Genomic DNA, 23,592 nt, shown 5'->3' on the forward strand with positions numbered 1-23,592 from the left:
TCATTAGACATGTTTCACTTAGAAGTAGGAAACGTGTTATGTTTTTTGTTTGTTTGTTTCATCAGGGATTAGTAGAGTACACAGTACACAGGACAGACTGAATATACATTAGTCCAAATTAGTAGCTGACATATATATATATAAGGATCCTTAAGGATCCTTAAGCACTTGCTGTTTAGAGAGACTTGAACAAGATGCAGGAGGCAGGAAAGGGAGGATGGTAGGGAATAGAAATAGGACCATAGATATTATTAAAATTTAAAATGAAAGCTTTCTTTTCAATGAATGCTTAATAGTTTCCTGTTTTTGATCCAGTGAAGGTGATTTGTGTAGCTGAGCTCAGAACTCTTAATCTGTTCATTGAAAACCATATTACCAGACTAATTCTTTGTTAAAATAGTGAAAAAGACATAAACTCTTTATTCTTTAAAGTGCATTTCATATCTTTGCAAAAATATCCAAGGATTTCTAGCCTTAATATTATCTTTTAAAATTAAAAATTAGATACTGGGACGCCTGGGTGGCTCAGTTGGTTAAGCAGCTGCCTTCGGTTCAGGTCATGATCCCAGCGTCCTGGGATCAAGTCCCGCATCGGGCTCCTTGCTCAGCAGGGAGCCTGCTTCTCCCTCTACCTCTGCCTGCCATTCTGTCTGCCTGTGTTCACTCTCTCTCCCTCTCTCTCTGACAAATAAATAAAATCTTAAAAAAAAAATTAGATACAAGTTTGATGTTTTATCTCTGTAACTATTAAAGCAACTTTGAATTTTGACATTCAGTTAGTGTGGTTTGGAAAAGACTTATTGTATTTGGTTCTTCCTTTCCAAAATAATTATCTATTTCCAAAATTTGAAAAAAAAAAGTTTTCTTCTAGGGGAAAAAATGCCCAACAATAAATCTGCTTAGAAATGATGCCCATTTTCCTTGTAGATCAAGATGAATGTGCTATTTATGGCGCATGCAGCCAGACCTGCATAAATACATATGGTTCCTATGCCTGCAGTTGTGTGGAGGGCTACATAATGCAGCCAGACAACAGATCTTGCAAAGCCAAAAATGGTAAGTTATAATTTTTTTTTTGTCCTTGTAGAATTTCTTGTTTCCTTTTTGCAGTTCCTTCTCACTAGAAATGTAGTACAGTACTATGGACTTGGAAGAAATAGATTTTTCCTTCATTTTAATTCACTGATCTATACCTAAAAATCCAGAGCAGTTATTTCAGTTGTCACTGATCATCATAAAACTCCTTCCATTATAGGAAGTTTCTAGTTTTGAAAAACCCGTTCAAAAGAAATGGATTAATTGATCTGAGTTAGCCATCTCTCTCCCACACTAGGCAATAGATTCCTGTTTTCTTTGAGCTCCTGCTTTCCCACCAAAATTCATACTCAGCATAATAAAGTGATCTGCTAAAATGTAAGCCAAATCGTGTCATTCTCATGCTTAAAATCTCCCAATTACATTTACTCATCTTGAGAATAAAATCCAAACTTCTCACAATACATGTAAGGATCTAATGCTGTGGTATCATTTACCTCATCCATCTCACTTATTGCTACTCTCTGTTCATCACTCATCAGCCATACTGGTTTCCTTGTCCTTCTTCTACCACATCGCTCTTGCTTTGAGGTTGTCCCACTTCCTGTTTTATTTGCCTGCAGTGCTTTTCCCTGTGATATTCACATTCTTATCATTCAAGTCCTAGCTTGAATGGCAACATTCAGAGTGAGCTTTGCTGACCATTCTGCCTAATGGTGTATACCCTCTCCTTTGCTATCTTATTTCCCAATTTTATTTATTTATGCATTCCTACTCAATCACTATATGATTTTTCACTTTTATTTTCTTTATATCCCTACCTTTTGAAATGAACTTGTTATGTATTTGCTTATCATCTGATTTCTCCAGAATAATGGGAGTGTTATGAGAGTATGGAACTTGTCAGTTTTGTTTATTGTTGTTTACTGATATCTGATCATAGCCTGGAACACATAGATACTTGATGAATATGTGTGGAAGCAAGGAAGGGAGAAGGGAAAGAAGGGAACAAGGAAAGAAAAGAAAAAGAAAGAATGAACTTCTCTTTCTGTTTAAAATTACTAAAATGAACGTTCCACTTTTAAGTGTTTGAATTTCATGTTTTAACACTGTCTTCCTTTTACTTTGTCCCTGCAAATAAAGCCTATAGTTTCTACACAGCATTCAGCCTACAGTAAACACTCAATGAATATTGATGATTTGCTAATGAAATAGCCTTGAGATGTGTTAGTAACAATAGGATAAATCTAATTTTTTTGTGGGCTGAATTAAGAATAATACAAAAAGATATGTACATGCTGTTCCATCTAGCTTCTTTCGACTTTTCTGAAATCTGGTTTCATTTTATGGATTTTCAAATTATGCTATTTTGAAAAATTAATTGAATGTCCCCCACCCCCTTTTATTAGTGAGTGGAAAAGTAGGAATGAGACGGGATTCTCTTTTCTGAAGCCAGATTAAACAAAGCATTGGATTTGCTTAGCAAGCTGCCACAGCTATTTCTTTACACCATAACCTCATGCTGTACTTTCAACAATTTCCCTGAGTGTGTTTGGTTATTAACTAAACATATTTGTATACCAAATTAGAAAGAACTCTTCTATTTCTTAGTTTATTTCTTTGAATTACTGACTTGGTTTGTGAAGCCCTACTTATGTTTTGGAGGCAATCCCTGAGAAAAATTAAGTTAGTAGTATGTTCTTTTTGTCTACCACTAAGAGTTCTGATTTAAAGTATTGATGGGCTGAAGATGTAGAAGGCTTGTTCTTTGCTGTTTCTATTGATCCACACAATATCACTGTGGCTATACAGGGAGGGTGTAATGTGATAAACCCTACACAGAGGCACTTCCTCTCTTTCTACGTGGAGAAGGTATCTGCCAATAACAGAATGTAACTAGGGAGGGATGCTACCTGCTAATGTAATGCTGACTCAAGGAGATTTGATGACTCCAGAATTGATAATAGGACATATAAAAGCCTCCACCTCTTGGTGGCTGGCTTGATGACAGTATTGGTCTACAGAGTTTAAAAAATACAGTTTTTATGGGAATGTTCCTGGTGTTTGTAGTTTTAGAAAAAAATGAGTTGCTGGTAAGGCAGTAAATGGCACAATTCTAGAACATATACTGAATAGTTCTAAAGGTCACATTGGATATTTAAACCAATGTATTCATACAAAATTCACAAGGAAAACTATGTTTTCTTTTAGCTGTCTCAAATTGATAACAAATGAACCAGAGGATATTATGGCTTCAGGTATATACAATTTTATATAATGCATCAACCTTATATTTTTGTGGTGATTTTATCATATTATAGTACTGCCATAACTGATGGGTGCTAGGAAAATGTTTTAAATTAAACTCCATTTGTCTTAAGTCTTTGCCATTCTCCTTTTCCTTTACCTGGCTGCTTAGATTGGCCCCACTTTTTTCTTCCTCTACAATCCTATCATACTGGGCTCTGGAACCTACCTTTTTCTCCCAGTCAAGCCAGAGTTCCAGATGTCTCAGAAGTTGGGAGCATGGGAAACTATGGGATATTAGAATGGGCTGGCCCAGAACCCTGGATGTGTATAAAAGATCTATAGGCTTTAGAAAGAGAGGGAAAAAAAAAAAAAGAATGAAAGAAAGAAATATCAAGCCCAAAGGATATGGTGGGAAGCTAGTACTAGACTCAATAGGAGGATTCTGTAAAGGCCTTACTAGATGATAGACGGGAAAATAAAAAGGATCTTAGGAGATTTGCCTTTTGAAGGCAGAGAGAGGCAGAGTCAATTGTCTAGGAATCCGTTTATAAATTTCAGCATGGAATAATATCGTGGTCACTCTCCAACTGTTCACCCCAGAACTTACTTGTGGGATCTTATTTTCAATGTAACAATTAATAGTAATTAGGTAAATTAATCTAAATTAATCGATTATCCCTCCTTTATAACATAATACCTGAATCCAAGTAAAATTCATAAGCCTTAAGAGTACCTTCAAGAAATAATTCTAGTAAGGGGGAGGGGATTTTAGAACCTGTGGCAGATGGGGGAGGAAATTAATATTAGGCAGGAGACCTTTTCATTGCTGTTAATTCATGCAATGCAGACAAATTCTTTTCTTTTCTACCCTCTGTAAGATTGACTTGACTACTGAAATGTAGAATCAATCATTCAGGGCTGGGAGGAACTCAAAGGTAATTTAGTCCAACTATCCATTTGCTATCAAAATAAATAATTTCCAAATGGAAGAAAATTTTAAATGTACATTTAAAGATAATTTTAAATAGTACTTGATAGTTCTGTGTAAGAGGAGACATACTGGCATATGAATGTCATAGTGGAGTGTTCATAACTGGAATGGGACTCACATTAAAAGGTAGTAATTTTTGAACTAAACATTAGGATTTCTCATTTGAAAAGAATGTTTAAAAATAATCATTAAGGGGTTCCTGGGTGACTCAGTTGGTTAAGTGACTGCGTTATGCTCAGGTCATGATCTTGTGGTCCTGGTATTGAGTCCCACATCAGGCTCCCTACTAAGTGCCTGTGTTCTCTCTCTCTATGTCAAATAGATAAATAAAATCTTAAAAATAAATAAATAAAAATAATCATTAAAATATATATGTATGTATCTAGTAAAACTTCCTATATGCTTTTACTTTTGCTTTTTTTTTTTGAGATTAGAGTTCTAGAGACTTGTCAAATCTGAAAATGGGAAGTTTTTTTTTTCATTTTTTAAAAATTTAATTTAGCTTCTTTTAACTGATTTAGACCAATTTTGATGTAGAAATATGCATTACATGTAGGCACCAAGGGCTAAAAGTGGACACTTGTAGAACCTGTAAAAATGAAAGTAATGGCCAAGGGTGTCTAACTTAGGAACTGTTGCCAGTTTTGCTCCTGATCAATTCAGGCTCATTGGACTGTACTTTTCAGTCTCTTAACCACTCGCCGAAGGCAGGCATTTAACCCAGTTTAAAATTCTGCAGGACCAATAGGACTCTACTGACTGCACTAAAGCAGTCCCGGAACAAAGAGCACTAAATCATTATATGCTCATCAGTGTAGAGGCACTGCAGTAAGTGGCACCATGAGAGAGAGTGTGGACCTCTTTGCCATGTGGCAACTAGAGTAGTGAGAGAAGAGAGCCCATTAAACAACTTCAGGATTCTATTACAGTTTATACTGTGCGATTCACTGATTGGAACGATGGGGAGACCATTTAGGCAATAGAAATACAAATAAGAAATACAAATCATAATCCCTGTATAATCCATGGAAACACAATCCTAGATGATGCTAAGGAACGCGTTCATACCACTGGTATTCTTTGCTGGTATTCTTAAAAGAGAGAAAGAAAGCAAAATATAATGTCCTATGGCTCCTACAGCTAACCTCCAACTCTATTATTATCTAATGTATATTTTAAAATTTCCTTTTAGAAGGTAGAGGAATCACTCATGGTTTTCTGCCAGGGGAATTCTGCTTGTAGGGAGAATAGGCAGGTGCCTGTCTAGAGAGGGAGGAGTTCTTTGGTTAGAGTATATCATAGTCTGTGCAGCCACTTGAAATGCTTGGAATTCAGTAGTTACAATATAATTGCCTGCCTGTTCTTTTTTTTTTTTTTTTTTTTTTTTTTACTTTTTTAAAAAAGAAAGCACTCTATATTAAAATGCGAGTATTCTTAGGAAGGGTGACATATTAAATCTTAGTAACCTTGATAATTTATGAGACTAGTGGATCAAATCTCTTTCAGTATACCATCTGGCTAAGAATGGCTCCCAGCAGAATGATAGGTGATTATGTCTTCACATACAAAGACTCAGTATTCATAGTTTTTACTATTTTTAGGTAGTCCAAAGGTCTAGTTCTTGCACAATTCGTCATTTTATTGAGACATAACTGAGAATGGTATTTGAAGACATGATAGTATATGAGACTGTGAGATAGGAGTGAGCCTAGGAGTGACCATAACCATAGTAACCCAGATTTGTTGTTGTTCCTTATGCCTTCACGTACTCACGGAGGAAATGATAGACACTGTGGTAAACAGTAGATGGCAGAGAAGTAGCTCAGTGCCTAGAACAGAGTATGTGGTTGGTAAGTGGTTTTTTTGTTGGTGGTGGTTTTTATTTTTTTGTTTGTTTTGTTTTGTTTTGTTTTAGATGCTTTAAGGAATTTTGTGAACATTCAGGAAGCAGAATAGGGGACTGGGATTTTGAGAATTAATGAAAGGAATGCCAGGAGGCTGGAAGAGATTAAAAAATAAACAAACAAACAAACAAACTGAGGTATTTTACTAGTTTTATCCTATTATTCAGGGTTCATGCTACCTTTGCCATAGTATAGATATTGGAGTGGTTTGGGAAGACACGCATAATCTCCACAACTGTGCCCTCTTCCCCAAGGCCCTCCTCAGGTAAACATATAATCCTAGTGTGCTTACTATGGAAATACAGTTGCAGAATAAGCTACTTCGCCTGCAGTCAGGCAGTATTGTTTAAAATCTCTGTCCTAGAGAAATACTAGAGCTTCCCAGGCTGCGTTTGAAAACCAAGCCTGGCCGTTGAACTTATTTCTCTATTTTCTGTACCATTCATACTCTATATCTTTTCTGGCTCTTTACTTAGATGGAAATCACATTCCATGACAGAACAGGGCAATGATTTCTGATAGAATTTCCATTACCAAAATTAAATATCACACTTTTATTTTTTCCACCCAAACACTATTAATGAGTATGCCATGTTAAGGTATGAAAGTACTCATGAATATTCTATGTGCGTTTTTCTGTTTTTTGTTTTGTTTTGTTTTGTTTGCTAGAGGACATTACTTTCACAGTCTAGCACCTTTCTTCATATCTTAAACAGAGAATGTAACTATGGTGTCTTATGTGTCATGACGCCTTTGATTTATTGAGAGTGTAAGAAAATATCAGACACAGAAAAAAATGCATGTTCTTCCATTTGCTTTACTACTTAACATCATAAATACAATCTAGCTAAGGACTTCTTTGTATGGGTATAAAGAATCTCATGGCCACATTTATGGGCTCTAGATTTGACAATTGATAAACTTTATTTTTACAAATGGCACAACATATAGATATAAATTTCTATCATATTATTTAATTTTTTGTGGAAAGGCTATAGAACTATTAGTTAAATTCTCAATTTAGAATATGTGATAGATCATACATGCTCTTCAGTTAACTTCCTTTTTTGCCTTAAAATTGGACATATAATGAAAATTAAAAACAAATAAGGCACATTTAAATTCATAGAATTAGAAGTTGCTTAATTTTAAGATGAGATGAGGATACATATATATAGATATCTATAGATTTAGAGTTAGATATATATCTACATCTATCTGTCTATATCTATATATATCTATATACACCTATATCTATAAATCTACATCTGTTTATATCTCTATATCTATGTCTATCTATGTACAAAACTTCTCTATTACTTTGCGGAAAGTAGAAGTATATAGCAATTAAAACATTCAGGGAAAAAACAAAGGGAAAAAGGAGAATATTTTGCCCTTTCTCATAAGACAAGAAGTTTTGTTTGTTTTGTTTTGTTTCTGTTTTTGTTTTTTTCAGAGTGCCTTCAAGGCATCCCCTCTTTCAACAGCAACCAACAGAGAAATATCCACAGTTAGAGAATACCTCTCGGGCACTCCTCCCAGTAGAGTCCACGCTTCCCTTGACTTTGATTACTGATACTCTGTGTATTCTCCTGTTTCAAGATGCTTAGAATCATTTTAGTCCTGAGAAAAGAAAATCCACTGTGTTGATTATATTTTTAAATGTATGTGTGAGACTTTCTTCTTAGCATGAGGACTCACAAAGCCTCCATCTGTGCTTTCTATGACAGGTAAAACTTGCCAAAATAGTAGATAAATTATATCTTAATAGTCTTGAGGAGTTTAGAACAACATACCATCAAATTGCAAATGATATATCTAGTAAAGTAGCTAGAAGTTTGGTATATAATCACTATTGAATACTTAGAACTAATCTGTTTTTTGAAATGCAAAGTAGGAAATTGGAGTTTTAAATTTAGGCTGTATGTTTACATCCTTTGACAGCCTTGTCAGAAAACAGTGAAATACATTAAAGGACTACCTTGCTTTCTCCTTGTTCTAACATGATGATTTTGTTTCATATTTACTCAAGAAAATAGAAGTAATCAAAAGAGAACTTTCTCTCCCTGAATTTTATTAAATCTACCAATCTATATCTAGAACTAATCACCCTGCCTTCTTCTTTGAATGGAAGAATACACTGTGCTCCTATCTAAGGCCAATCCCTGCAGTTATGCATCAATCCCATCTACTCTTGCCTACTCAAGAATTAGACTCATACAGTGGTCTTCTCTGTTCCTCAAATCATCAGTATTTTGACTCTCCTGGATCATTCTCATGAGTATACAAGCTTGTTGTAAAGATGGTACAAAACAACTTTCTTGAAACCTATATTCCTCTTCAGCTACTCCATTTTTCTTTTCCCTTTATAGAGTAACTCACAGGAAGGATTTTCTTCTTTCTCTACTTCCTCCCCTTCTGTCTTAAACCCACTTAAATCAGTTTTACATTCTTATGACTCTCTTATATCTCTACTGTCAGGGTTACAAGTGATCTCCTGTTGCCTAGGCATTCAGTTATCAATCCTTAGCACACAACTGATCCTTGTCTCCTCTTTGAATACGTCCCTTTATAAAGTAGTACATTTTAGAGTCTTCCTTTTAGCTTACTGGGGATTTTTTTTTCTCAGTTTATTTTGCTGCATTATCCTCATTATTTTTGGAATGATCCAGTGTTTAGTTGTTTGGAAATCTCTTCCTTTGTTGATTTCCTAAGTACTCTCATCTTGTATTGTGACTTTAAAAACACATTCTCTTCCATGATTTGATAAAATATCTAGAGACTGAGACTCAAGAGTTTTAGTCATCAGCCCTGACTTCACTGTTGAACATCAAACTCACTTGGATATTGAAGTCCAATTCAATATCTTGTTTAGAAATTTAATAGAAATATCAAACTTTTTGTGTCCCAGAATTTTCATCCCCTCTCCTGACAGTGGTGTACATCACCCTCTACCCATTCATCCAGTTGTTCAAGCCAAAACATTGGAGTCATCCTTGACTCCATTCTTTCTCTCAAATCCTTTGATTCAAACTTTTAGGTGTATTCTAAATTGGACTACTCTCTTTAAGGAGCAAGCCTGCATCTTTTTCTGCATGCTTTATCTTTCTTCATAGAATCTCTCACTGCCAAACAATATTAAATAGTATTTGTTTGCTTATTGTCTGCTTCCTTCACTAAAATGTAAGCTCTATGAAAACAGAGATTTTCTAGCTTTGTTACCTGTTATATTGCTAGCATCTAGAGCAGTGCCTGACAGAAACTAGCCATGTTTAAAAAAAAAAAAATTGTTAAATGAATAAATAAATGCACAAATACTAAGACAGTACTTTCTTTCTCAGGGAAAAATTAAATGTGTTTTTTTTTTTTTTTAACACACCCATCCTTTCAAAAAGGAACTATTTATGAATAGGAGTTATTTAAAGGCAATTTTTAAATTATCCAACATCTATTACAATTTGAACTCAATTATTAGCAATTTCTAGCTTCGATGGACATATCTGAATTGGGGGAAAAAGTATTTCTATAGCTAAGATAGTTATTGTCCTATAATTAGGAAGATGATGAAGAGATTAAAAGGGGCCACCTCTCAGTAACTAATCTTAATTGGTACCCCTAGACCATCTGCTACTTCTAATATTCCCCGATAACCTAAAATTTGAATGAATTATCCTCTGAGAGTTTGAAATTTACTAATATAACCCTTTAGTTATCAAGTAAATTTCTTTAATTTTGCTGATTAAAAATCACAATGCATTATTTATTTCATTTAACTTACTGAAATTTGAATACAGTATCATTCTTAAATTTGAAAATTCAGTAAAATACCTTTAGAAACACTGGAGAGTCCATATCCAATCATCCCTCCATCGGTGATTCATTTATTGAATGATGAACATGTGCCAGGTAAGGTTTTCCAGATAATAGGGGAAATTATGTCCTTGTTCTGGTAGACTAGCTCTTTAAGAACAAAGAAACTATGAGAGCTGTTTATTTGCAAAATGAAAAGCTTTTTTGTATGTGTGCATGGCATGATATTACTGACTTAAATTGTTTCTGTAAAATGGTCCTTTTTCCTCAGAAACAGCATATCTCATCACTTTTCAATCATAACATTTCAAATTGAAATATACTCTAAAAGAAGATACTTGCATTTCACTAATAAGGTGTAAATAAAAAAAAAGTTCAAACTGTTACGAAGTCTGTGGCTAATGCAGGTGGATAAGTAGTTTACCTGATGAGTTTTTATGATGCCGAAGACAAGATTACAAAACACAACACTATACTAATAATATGCCAACACTAAATTCATCATCATCTCTTAAAGCCAACTCTACTTTCTTTCCTGTTTCTTTTAATAATACGAGTATTCTCCCCATCACTTACCTCTAAAATTTCTGCATAATTCTGGACTCCATATCCCTTCTTGTCTACATAATTTAGAACATGTAATTCATTACATGAATCCATCTCTACTTAAGAACTCAACACCACCTATTTTAGATTCTTATTACCTATTTTCTGAGAAATTAAAATAGCATCTCTGTATCAGTAGTGCCAATATTCAAAGCCTATGTCCACAAGGTTTTCTTTTTTATTGTTATGTTAGTCACCATACAGTACATCATTAATTTTTGATGCAGTATTCCATGATCCATTGTATGTGTATGACACCCATTCCTCCATGCAATCCATGCCCTCCTTGATACCAACCACCAGGCTCATCCATTCTCCTAATTCCCTCCTTTCTAAAACCCTTCATTTGTTTCCCAGAGTTCATAGTCTCTCATGGTTTGTCTCCCACTCTATTTACCCCTCTTCATTTTTCCCTTCCTTCTCCTAATGTCCTCTATGTGATTCCTTATGTTCCATAAATAAGTGAAACCATATGATAATTGACTTTCTCTGCTTAACTTATTTCACTTAGCCTAATCTCCTCCAGTCACATCCACATTGATGCAGAAGTTGGGTATTCATCCTTTCTGATGGCTGAGTAATATTCCATTGTGTATATGGACCACATCTTCTTTCCAGTTGTCTGCTGAAGGGCATCTTGGCTCTTTCCACAGTTCAGCTACTGTGGACATTGCTGCTATGAACATTGGGGTACAGATGACCCTTCTTTTCACTACATCTGTATCTTTGGAGTAAATACCCAGCAGTACAATTGCTACGTCATAGGGTAGCTCTATTTTTAATTTTTTTGAGGAACCTCCACACTCTTTTCTGAAGTGGCTGCACCAACTTGCATTCCCACTAACAGTGTAAGATGGTTCCTCTTTCTCCACAACCTCCCCAATATTTGTTGTTTCTTGCCTTTGCAAATTTTTGCCATTCTAACTGGTGTAAGGTGGTGTCTCAATTGTCCACAAGTTTTTCTTAAAAAGTTTGGATTGCCTTCTTTATAATTAAAAACAAGATTAATAACAAGGTCTCTTTACACAATAGAGGATGTAGTATATTCTGATGATTCTCTGGGGCTTATGTTTTTCCTCATAATGTCTGCTTCCAATAGGACTGTTGGCACACATAGCCATTTCTTATGCACTGCATCAGTCTAAACAGGAACAAAGATACCTTTTTCTTTCCCCTAACTCCTTTCCAACCTCACTCCAGAATGTGGTAGCATTACATATTTATTACCTTCCTGTCTGATATGAATTATACTATATAACACTTTTTAATAAATATTTATTTATTTATTTATGTATTTATTTATTTATTTGAAAGAAAGAGAGAAAGAGAAAGCTGGAGAGAAGACAAGCACTAGCAGGGAGAAGGGCAGAGGAAGAAACAGGCTCCCCACTGGGCAGGGAGCCTGATGCTGGGCTGAATCCTAGGACCCTGGGATCATGGTCTGAGCTGAAAGGTGGATTCTTTTTTTTTTTTTTTTTTAATTTTTAAAATTTCTTTTCAGTGTACCAGAATTCATTGTTTATGCACCACACCTAGTGCTCCATGCAATACGTGCCCTCCATAATACCCACACCAGGCTGACCCAACTTCCCACCCCCCGCCCCTTCAAAACCCTCAGATTGTTTTTCAGAGTCCATAGTCTCTCATGGTTCATCTCCCCCTCCAATTTCCCTCCCTTCTCCTCGCCATCTCCCCATGTCCTCCATGTTATTTATTATGCTCCACAAATAAGTGAAAACACATGATAATTGACTCTTTCTGCTTGACTTATTTCACTCAGCATAATCTCTTCCAGTCCCATCCATGTTGATACAAAAGTTGGGTATTCATCCTTTCTGATGGAGACATAATACTCCATAGTGTATATGGACCACATCTTCCTTATGCATTCGTCTGCAAGAAAAAATGTTCATCATCACTAGCCATCAGGGAGATTCAAATCAAAACTACACTGAGATACCACCTTACACCAGTTAGAATGGCCAAAATTAACAAGACAAGAAACAACGTGTGTTGGAAAGGATGTGGAGAAAGGGGAACCTCTTACACTGTTGGTGGGAATGCAAGTTGGTGAAAAGCGGATTCTTAACCCACTGAGCCACCCAGGCACCCTAGAATTATATCATACTACTTTAAAAGTAAAAGTGAGTTGGGAGAATTCGGAGGGGGGGAGAAACCATGAGAGACTGTGGACTCTGAGAAACAAACTGAGGGTTTTGGAGGTAGGGGGGTGGGTATTATGGAGGGCACGTATTGCGTGGAGCACTGGGTGTGGTACATAAACAATGAATTTTGGAACACTGAAAGAAAATAAAATTTAAATAAAAAGACAAAAAAAAGTAAAAGTGAAAACAACTTAAAAATTTAATGGGAAATGTGTCCACCCATGTATTATTCTAAGTATCATTTCTAGCTTGATCTTAAAGCACAGTTTTGATCACAATATACTTTCTTTCTAAAATTTATGTGGTTTCCCATTGCACCCCAAATTAAAAATAAGTTTATCATCTTGACATTCAATGACCTATGTATGCAGTCTTTCCTAAATGCAATTTCTCAGCTACTTCATCCTCAGAGTTTTAATCCAGTTCTTTTCACTTGGTGGCTATGTGATTTTAAGCAAGTTACTTAAACTCTATATAACTGCATTTTCTTACCCATAAAATGTAGGTAATGGTAGCACCTGATTAATAGATATGTTGTAATAAACTAATAAATGTAAATCATGCATTATAGTGTCTGGCTCCCAAGATATACTCAAAAGAGGTTAACCATGTTGCTGTCATTATGAAGTACTTTCACCATTCATGTATGCTCTACCCTCCAGAAAACTGAAATATGAGGTCACTATTTTCCCAACATTTTCTAGTCCTTATATCTATGCTTTCAACAACATTGTTTGTTCCACTGGCATTTCCATCTCTACATTGCCATTTCTGTTCCTCTACTAAGGCAAAGCTGAGATCAAATGCCATCACCATTAAGGAACTTTTAACACTACTAAACAGGTAGGTCTTACTCTGTTTGTGCTGCTGTAACAAAATACCCAATTTTGGGGTGCCTGGGTGGCTGAGTAGGTTAAAGCCTCTGCTTTCGGCTCAGGTCATGATCCCAGGGTCCTGGGATCAAACCCCACATCGGGCTTTCTGCTCAGCAGGGAGCCTGCTTCCTCCAATCTCTTTGTCTGCCTCTCTGCCTACTTGTGATCTCTGTCTATCAAATAATTGGGTAAAATCTTTAAAAAAAAAATTAGCCCAATTTGGGTGACTTGTGAACAATAGAAATTTATTTCTCAGAGTTCCAGTATCTGGGAGTCTGAGAGCAGGGTGCCAGGTTGGTCTGGTGAGGACTTCTGTGTCACAGACCTGCTGTACTTTTATATGATGGAAGGGGCTAAGGATCTCTTTGGAGACTCCTTGGTAAGGTATTAATCTTATTTATGAAGGCTTAACTACCTCTCAAAGCCCCCACCTCCTTAGTATCATCACCATTACGAGTTAGGGTTTCAACATACGGATTTGGGGGGATACAAACATTCAGACCATAATAACATATAGCTAACCTTTCTTTGAAACTCAATGCCACTATACATCTTTTATAAAAGGCATCAAACCTGACTTTAAAAATATAGACCTTTTATATATACTTTAACCTTTCTACTAGATTATATTTTTCTTAAAGGCAGACTATTTTACTAATCTTCAGATTCCAGTTGGATATCTTAGATCTGTAAATAGTAAATAATAAAATAAAAATACAATAAATAAACCATTTCCATCCAAACAATAGGTTAGCATAAATATATTGTGACAAATAGTGCTAAGATAAATTAAAACATAATTGTAGTGATATGCTTTTTTTTTCTTAGTTTAACTCTGTTTTTAAGGCAGTTTAATGTTTCCACATTTGGTTCATGTTTTATTTTATAATTTATAAAACATGATATAATAGTTTCCTCTGATATGGTATAATATTCCTAATGTTATTCAGTTCAGTAAATATATGTTTCCATTAAAAAAATAATTGAGGGAAATAAAGAAACAATTTGGTCATCTAAATTTCCAACATGAAAAGAAAAAAAAATTTAAACCCCATAACATTTTTTTGTTTTTTCCACTTATATTAATTTCATTCACATTTTTAGTTTGGCTGACTTTGCTCTCTATTTTATTTTTGAATAATGCTTTTCCTCATTTTTTAAACTATGTAATTTCCTAATACTTCATATTCAGTTTTTTTCTGATTTTTGCACAAATTTGGAAGATTTTTTTTTTAATTTATAGTGTCTTTATACAGATTGCTCTACCTTTTGTTTCTTATTGTAGTTCACCTTCCTATGGCATGTTGCATCATTTTTTTTAAGATTTTTATTTATTTATTTGACAGACAGAGATCACAAGTAGGCAGAGAGAGAGAGAAAGAGAGAGGATGAAGCAGGCTCCCCGCTGAGCAGAGAGCCCGATGTGGGGCTCGATCCCAGGGCCCTGGATCATGACCTGAGCCGAAGGCAGAGGCTTTAACCCACTGAGCCACCCAGGCGCCCCGGTTGCATCATTTTTTATTACAAATTTTACATTCTTATTTCTCATTTCTAATTTCATCCCATTTTCATTATTTTTAAAGACTTTATATAATTTGTATATGATAAAAGTAAAACTTTGAAAATCCCTCTTTCCATTATTTCAAGTTATATTTGTTAACAACTGATTCCTTGGGCTGCACAGATAATAGTTTCCTGTTTTCTTACACATTCAGCCTTACTGTGACTCTTCATTTTATATATTTTACACATGAGTCATTATTTAACTTTTATACAGTTGAACCTGAGATTCTTATTGTTTTTTTGTTTTTTTCATCTTTGAATCAACATGTATAAAGGTGCAGCTACTGAATTTCATTTAGTGGAGAAAATTGCTCACAATTGCAGAGAAATTAGAACACAATAAAACTAGTTAATAAACATATATGTATATATCCATGTACATACATTTATTATAACATAAATATTTATTAGGTTGACATTTATGTGTAACTGAATCCATAATTCTAATAATACAAAAGGAAAATAGTTGAACTTATATTCTTAGAAATGAATGGAAGAATAAGAAGTTTAAAATAAACCTGAAAAAATGAGTTTTATTCATTCTGAAAACATTCATTTAGAGTGAACCATCTGTCAAAATCATATTATTATAAGTATATACATATACATTTAGTATATTCCTGACTATGAGAGGATAAGGATATGTTTGCAAAGATGTGGTTATAGTGGCTTGGAATTTAAATAGGGATTTTTATGAATCTACTCAGATTCATAGCTTCTCCGTGTTTCCAAGTTTCTCTTTTTAATTTAAAGTTTCCTATTCAGTCTTCAAAAATTATAGAGCTAATTAATGTAACATGTGTAAAAGAAAAAAAACACACGCTTATCATACAGAGCATAAATACATATCCTTATAACTGTTTGGGAGAGAAAATACCTGTTTTTTATGCCATTGACATATGATGAATGTTGAAGAAGATGAGGACAATTTTCCTTCCCCAACATGACACATTTGACAGGCTGTTGGAGAGTTTTATTCAAGTGAAGTCTTCATTCTCTAAGTTAGAATATTCACTGAGTGCTTTCTTATGTTTCAATCTCTTCTATATGGAAAGTTAATATTTATTACTTCTCACTAAATGTTGGTGTATGTATTCCTTTGACAAAAGTCATCTAACATGTTTTCCAAATATTCCTTTGGAAAAACTGTCCACTGACTCTAAGGATGGGATTTTTTAAAGAACATCACATTTTTTTGATGAGACTTATATCCTTATTACCCAAGCTAATGGTGCTCTTACCTTGGTATGTGGAAATTTGAGGTAATGATGAACACTGGAGATCAGACTTAGTGTGGGTTGAGACAGATTACCTATGCAGGCTTTCATGAAGTAGGAAAAAAAGACTTGTATCCTTAACCCCTGACTATTTTTGTGGGTTCTTGTGTTTCACTGGCTTCCTTCCACCACCAAAAGTAGGCGTTATATTACTTGTGTAAAGAGGGAAACCACGGCTAATAATTAACTGAGACACATGAACGTTAATTCAATGAAGCACATCACAACTAATAAGCATCCTTCCTCTAGTGTGTCATTTGAATTTTTAAAGTCACCATTATCAAATCAATCTACTTCAAATTATGAAGCATCTGACTTTATTGGTTTTCTGTTTATCAGAAGTTACAGAATCAGTGGTTGCTATATTTTACATTAAAACAATCAACTAATTCACTCAAAAAGCAACTATAAAAATCAGATAGATTGATCAGTTCTGTCAAGTAAGCATTGACTGTGTTGACCATTAATTCATTTTCATCTCAGTTTCTAAGAGGAATCAGTGTTCCTTCATATTCTAGCCTCACTCCAAAGAATGTTTATTACATAAGTAAATTTACTGACTAGTAGCCAGTAAGAAGTTATTGTCTACATCTGGACTTGTCATAAAACTTGGAAGCAAAGAAACTTTCTGTAATGGTTCACTTTTTAATGAGAGACAATTTCACTAAAGGTCATTTCAGTTGTCAAATGAAAACTGTAAGTACTGACAGGCTAGCAATATGTCTTTGTTAACCTCATAACACGGCCACCTAAGACCCCTTCATAACCTGAGAAATCTATGATCCAATAGGTTTTAGGAGTGCTTAGCTCAACTGGAAAACAATAGAGGTAGGAGTGTTGAAAAGGGACTAAGTCTGGACTTCTAAATTAGGGAATGGCAAGGGCAAGCATTGCATGGTTCAAGATGGACTTAAGAGGTTAAGAGAAAAGCCAACTAACTAACCAAGCTTAGATGTGGTCCTTTGACAAGGTTACGTCAAGCAGATATAATCCACGATTTTATTAATTCTTCTGAGAGAAATCTTTATTGTAGAAATTATCTCAGCATTTTAGAGACTTCTTTTTTTGTTGGGTTAATTAATTGCATAATCTCATTGAGACTTTTTATTGTTGTTTGTTTTGATGTTTTGATTAAATCAAAAAACTTCTAGTGTTTCTCTGAAGGTGGAGAAGAATTTTATCCCTTGATTGAGTTAAATCCTTAGCAGGTAAAATCCAAAAGCTATTCTATCTGCATAAAACACAGGGAGCCTAATATCTCTACTCACATCAGAAATGATGAGGACCATTAAATAATAATTTAAAAGTTCAGACTTATTTAATTATATTACTCATAATATACATATTTACCTTTCTCCTACATTCTCAATGTTCAGTGTCAGTTTCTTGAATAATCAAATGGTGTTTATGAAACTTTCTGTTAGCCAGTCTTTCTCTGGATTCCATTTTTCAGTTAAGAAAACCAAATTATTTTGTAATATTTCACCGAATGCTTCTAAAGAAATCTACCCTGCAAGAATTCCATGTGTCCATTTTACGTATTCAGAAGGTTGTATTGAATAACCACTGGATTCTGAATGCTAGAGATACAGCAGTAGAAGTAGAAAATAATAAATCAGAAAAAAAAGGTATATACAATGTTTGGTGGTGATAAGGGGAAAATGAAGCAGGGAAGGTTTATAGGGAGTTTGCATATAGAGTTTGTAGGGACTTGCAAATTTTACAAAGTAGAGTAGTAAGAGAAGTCTTCACCAGAAAGGTAGCATTCAAAGAACACCCTAAGGGAGGTGAGCGAGGGGCAGAAGACTGACTTGATTGACATTAATGTTTTAAAGATATAACCCTGGCTGTTGTGTTGAGATAGACTGAAGAAGAGGAGGGCATTGATGAAAGCAGAGAAATCAGTTAGAAGGTTCTTGGAATGATCTAGTTGAGAGATGATGGCAGCTTGGAGCGGGGTGGTAGCTAGTAATAGCCACTGAGAAACGGTGGGATTTCTGATAGGTTTGGCATCAGAATCAAAGATATTTATTGGTCCTTTGGATGTAGGGCAGAAAAAGAGAAGAATTGAAGGTTTCCAAATTTTTTATTTCCTAATTAGCACAAAAGCTACTCTGATCATGACTGTATCACTAAACTCTTTCAATACTTTCACATCATAATTTCGGTCAATTAGTACATATTCATTAAAAACTCACAAATCCTAACATGAGCAAAGATGAATTGTTCTAAAAGTAATATCAAGCAAATTTCTTTAATTTCTACAATCTTATTTTCATGACTATAGAGGAAAAACATGGAAAGAAGTAGCTCAGTAATCATGGGAATGGGGGTCAGTCAAGAAGCCAGTGTGGTTGAAGCCACACTATGGGCCTATGAGCTTTACATGTTTAACTCTAGAAAATCCATTTCTGGCTTCGTACATCCACTTCAAAAAGGCATGCCCTTTGCTCACAAGGGAATCCTATAACGCTGTATGGAGAAGGTAATCCCAGATCCATCCTCATTGCTAAAAAACAAACCAAACCAAAACAAACAAACATAAAACCAAAACAAAACCAAAAAACAAATAGCAACTCACATCACTTACTTTATTTACCGACAATGAAAGTAAATAGCATTGTCCTCACATTTACACAACACATTACAACTAAGAAAATAAAGAATACAAATGCTCAATGGTGTATGTTTTCCTTAGAGAAGTGAACTGAAACATATAGTGAAACATATATAAGAATCATTAATAAATACTTTTGCAAACTTTTTTTTTATTTTTAAAGATGCATTAAAATATAAGGATAAGTTCTAGTGAGTGATGTAAAATTTGGAAAATATTTTGACTCTTATTGAACTCACTTCTTTCTCTTTTATTCCAGAACCTACAGATAGGTTGCCTATGCTATTAATTGCAAATTCTGAAACAATTGAGGTTTTCTATCTCAATGGAAGTAAAATGGCAACCTTGAGCTCAGTCAATGGAAATGAAATTCATACTCTGGATTTTATTTATAACGAAGACATGATTTGTTGGATTGAATCAAGAGAATCTTCAAATCAGCTCAAATGTATCCAGATAACAAAAACAGGAAGATTAACAGATGAATGGACAATCAATATTCTTCAGTCCTTTCACAGTGAGTATTTCAATTCATATTCAATTCAATTCACCCTTTAAGGATTTCATTTATCAATAAACAGGATTCTTAGATTTTTCTAAAATACTATTTGGCTATCAGAAACCTAAATATGCGAATATGAATATGCTTAAATAAATGTATTCACTACCTGTTTTGAATATGCACACACATACACATTTTCACTGTTTACATAAGTAGTAAGTTACAGAGTTAATTTTAATTATTTAATTTTAATTCTTTCCTTAATGCTTATTACGTGTCACTTAAATGAGAATTGTAATTTGCCACTGAGTGATAGTTCACGATGTGGTAGTGAAGGTGGGATTTTTAAAAAGCAAGAAACAGAATTCATTTTTATAAGCTCATCAGCTGTAGTGTTTGTTAAAATGCTTTAAAACTATCAGATTTATGCTAATTGGTAACAATTACCTGTGTTTGTTGACTTTTTTCTTAGCAAATCAGAGTTTTTATGCATCTTCCAAAAGAGTGATTTGTGATTTTGATTTACTTTGATTTCTCATGCCAGAAATTCACAAACTAGCAACTGTACTTCCTACATATTACCATAAATTGAAATCAAATTACATTGTTACACAGACCTACACATTAGTTTCTCCTTTTGTGCTGGTGCTTGCTCTCTCTCTCTCTCTCCTGACCTCTACCCCTCCAACATAAGAGTATAAATTTTATTTGTACTTGCCTGGAGAAAACTGTATGCATGAGAAATTCAAGATATGTCCACTTATTTTATGATTTACACGAAAAAAATATTCTTGAAAACACTGTGAACGTAAAAGTTGGTAGAAAATAAAGAAAAATGTGCAGTCAAGTTAAGAAGGAAAAAAAATGCCGTGAAAGAATAAATATAGTTTTCAGATGTAGAATGTTTGATGATTTGGATTCAATAATTATATTTTATTAGTTTTTTTACATGCAATTAAAGGGATTGACTATTAATCTTTATTAAACATAAGACATAATACCATGTAATATGTAATAAGTATGATTATATTAAATGAATCAGTTGCAAAAATTATAAAAATGGAATATAAAAGTATGATTGTATATAGTTAAGTGAACATAAATAAATGTTTAACAAATCAAATCCAATCCTTTGAATGTCCTCTTAACATAAATAAAAATTGCTAAATCCATTTATTGTGACACTGGACCACAATGACTAGTGAAAGCAGTAGACACCGGCCATTTTCAATGATTCTATGGAAAATGATAATTCCTAATAAATTATAAATAACAAGGGCTACCTGCACAAGGAGTGCTGCTATGTGATTTGAATATTTCATCCATTGGCTGAGCCAGCTGTTGGAAACTGTTAAAAAAAAAAGACCCCAGTCTCTGCCATGTTAGTGATTACCTTAACTAAAATCCAAATGCATTTGTCCCTCACAAATGGAATACTGACAGTCAGAGAACTAGGATATTCACTAAGTTGCCATGTAAAAGTATCTTCCAGGTTCACTTAAACAACTTTTCTACATTTAACATGCTTTATTAGTAACAGCAATTTCTTTTATAATATGTATTTTTAAAACTATTTTTTAAACTTTTTTTTTTTAGTAAATCTAGGGATTTACTAAATTGGTCAAGCAATTGCTTATTAGAACATCTACAGAATATAGTTTGTAACTTAGATTGCATTTGAGTTATATGACAATTCTTGGCAAATCTAGAAAACTGAAGAGATTTTTGTTAAGCAATTCACTGAAATGCTGAATATAACATTCATTTTGAATGGTAAATAACAAATGCAATGGAAATCGTCTAATTGGAATAAATATTTTTTGACAAAGTAAGATAAAGTCGTATTTAAGCTATGCAATTTCAGTCACTGTAGAAAAGAGTAATTAAATGTGTTGAAGTAATTTAATGATGGGAGTGGAGAAGAGGTGTGAGCAGGGCTGGGCTCCTCTACCATTGCTTGTAAACCAAGCATTTTATCAACATGTCAGAGAATAGTTGCCCTTGTATATGGTGGGCTCTTCATTCACTGTGACAATGTTTGAGTTGATAATGAAGTTGCAATATTCCTTGCATGTATAATTACATAAAATCCCTGCTGTACGATATAAGCAAAAATAATGAACTGATGGGAGTATGCCTGAATACCTGTCATGATCCACTCTTGAATAGATGCTTTTCTCTGAATTTGCCTGAGGAAAGCATTCTTTTTTGAAAAAAAAAAAAAAAAATAATAATTTTTTTTTCAAAAATTTACTGTGAGGAAAAAAGCAGTCATTATAGGTCAAACTGAGTTGCATTTAAATTTTGCATAATTGTTTATTTTAGAAGTTTAGTGTAATATTAAAATCTATATTTGCTATCTCATCTCACTGGATACACAGTACATTTCTATATGCCCTTCCTGTTTTGTCATAGAAAAACATTTTAGCTACAGATCTCAGATATATTAGATAATCCTGAGTGGCTAAAACAAAGACAGAGATGGAAAAGCTAAATGTTCTGTTCTTCCTTCTACATTAGAAAGGCAGATACTGGTACTTTCAAAGAAGATGCCAAATCTCCCACAAATAATATATATAACTGCTGTGTGTGTGTGTGCGTGTGTGTAGCTAGTAATATGACATATTCCTGCAGGGATCTGGAATTTTAGCAAAATGATCAGGCCACCCATTGAGTTCTAAAAAAAAAAAAAGGTAAGATGGAAAGAGACACTCAAAATTAGCAAAGATGATCTGAGGACACATTTCCAGAGAACTTTCAGTATTCCCTTCTATACCATATGCTTAATGTTGTAGGCACTGATATTAAATTGTGTCTTAATTTTTACATTAACCTTGGATGAATTTATACTTTGAAATAAGTTAACCATTCTGATTTATAATCAGTATGCAATCATAAAAGACTGTCCTGAATGCCTAGTAAAAAGAAAAGAAGAACAAAACAAAAACAAAAACAAAAAAACACTCTCAGCACTCTGTTCCTCTGTAAATTTGTCTTTACTGTTAGTTCAGTTGTCAGGCTGCAAAGAACTAAATTACTGGGGCGCCTGGGTGGCTCAGTGGGTTAAAGCCTCTGCTTTCAGCTCAGGTCATGATCCCGGGGTCCTGGGATCAAGCCCCGTACTGTATCGTACTGTATCGGGCTCTCTGCTCAGCAGGAAACCTGCTCCCCCCCTCTCTCCCTGCCTGCCTCTCTGCCTACTTGTGATCTCTGTCTGTCAAATAAATAAATAAAATCTAAAAACTAAATTACTATTTATTGCCATTTGGCAACATGCTTGAAACTCACCAAAGCAGATATTAGACATGTGCTACGCTTCAATTGTTGTTATTTTTTTTCCTATGGATTTGGTGAACTATACCTTGCATAATAAAAATGTATTCCCCCACAAATTTCTCTTGAGGGTATGTAGAATTTTAAATCATTATTTTCATAGTATGTTTTTGTCTAGATTCTCATGTCTGTTTGTTTCATTATAGATTTTAATAATCAAATGATCTCATCATGATGCCATATACCAAGTAGAACAAAATATTTTAGTTTTTTTTTTAATCTATCAATTTGAAACTTGGAAGTTAAAATGCTCTTTTCATGATGATTAAATAAGTTTTTGTCCTATATATGAAATCCATGACATGTAATTACTGAAACCTGTTTCTGTCTTAATAAACTCTATCGTGATAGAAGAAAGAAGGAAATGAGGGAAGGAAAGAAAAGAGAAAGAAAAAAAGAAGCTATTATTTTTACAACAAGTAGCCCTAGTAAAATAATTTCTGAAATAGTATTTATTTGATAATTTTCTCTATAAATATGCTAATATAATTTAGTTTAATCTTTTCCTTTTATTTCGCATTTCTTTAAAATAATTTATGTTAAGTAAAATGCACATTTTTTTTCTCCTAGTATTCCTTGACCATTACACATTTTTAATGTTGTAGACACATTTACAATAAGCACTTAGCATCAACTCTAAAGACAGTGAGAAGTAGGAGCATAA

At 34.0% G+C, this 23,592-nt stretch overlaps 1 protein-coding gene across 1 annotated transcript in view; it reads left to right on the forward strand.

Moving 5' to 3' along the window:
* LRP1B (LDL receptor related protein 1B) overlaps positions 1 to 23,592 on the forward strand; it is a 1,982,574-nt gene that overhangs the window by 906,325 nt on the left and 1,052,657 nt on the right. Inside the window, 2 exon segments of the mRNA XM_047722477.1 lie at positions 928 to 1,056; positions 19,353 to 19,610. Coding sequence (XP_047578433.1) covers positions 928 to 1,056; positions 19,353 to 19,610 — 387 coding nt within the window.

The sequence above is a fragment of the Lutra lutra genome, chromosome 3 (genome assembly GCF_902655055.1).
Source record: "Lutra lutra chromosome 3, mLutLut1.2, whole genome shotgun sequence".
NCBI classification, from domain to species: Eukaryota; Metazoa; Chordata; class Mammalia; order Carnivora; family Mustelidae; genus Lutra; species Lutra lutra.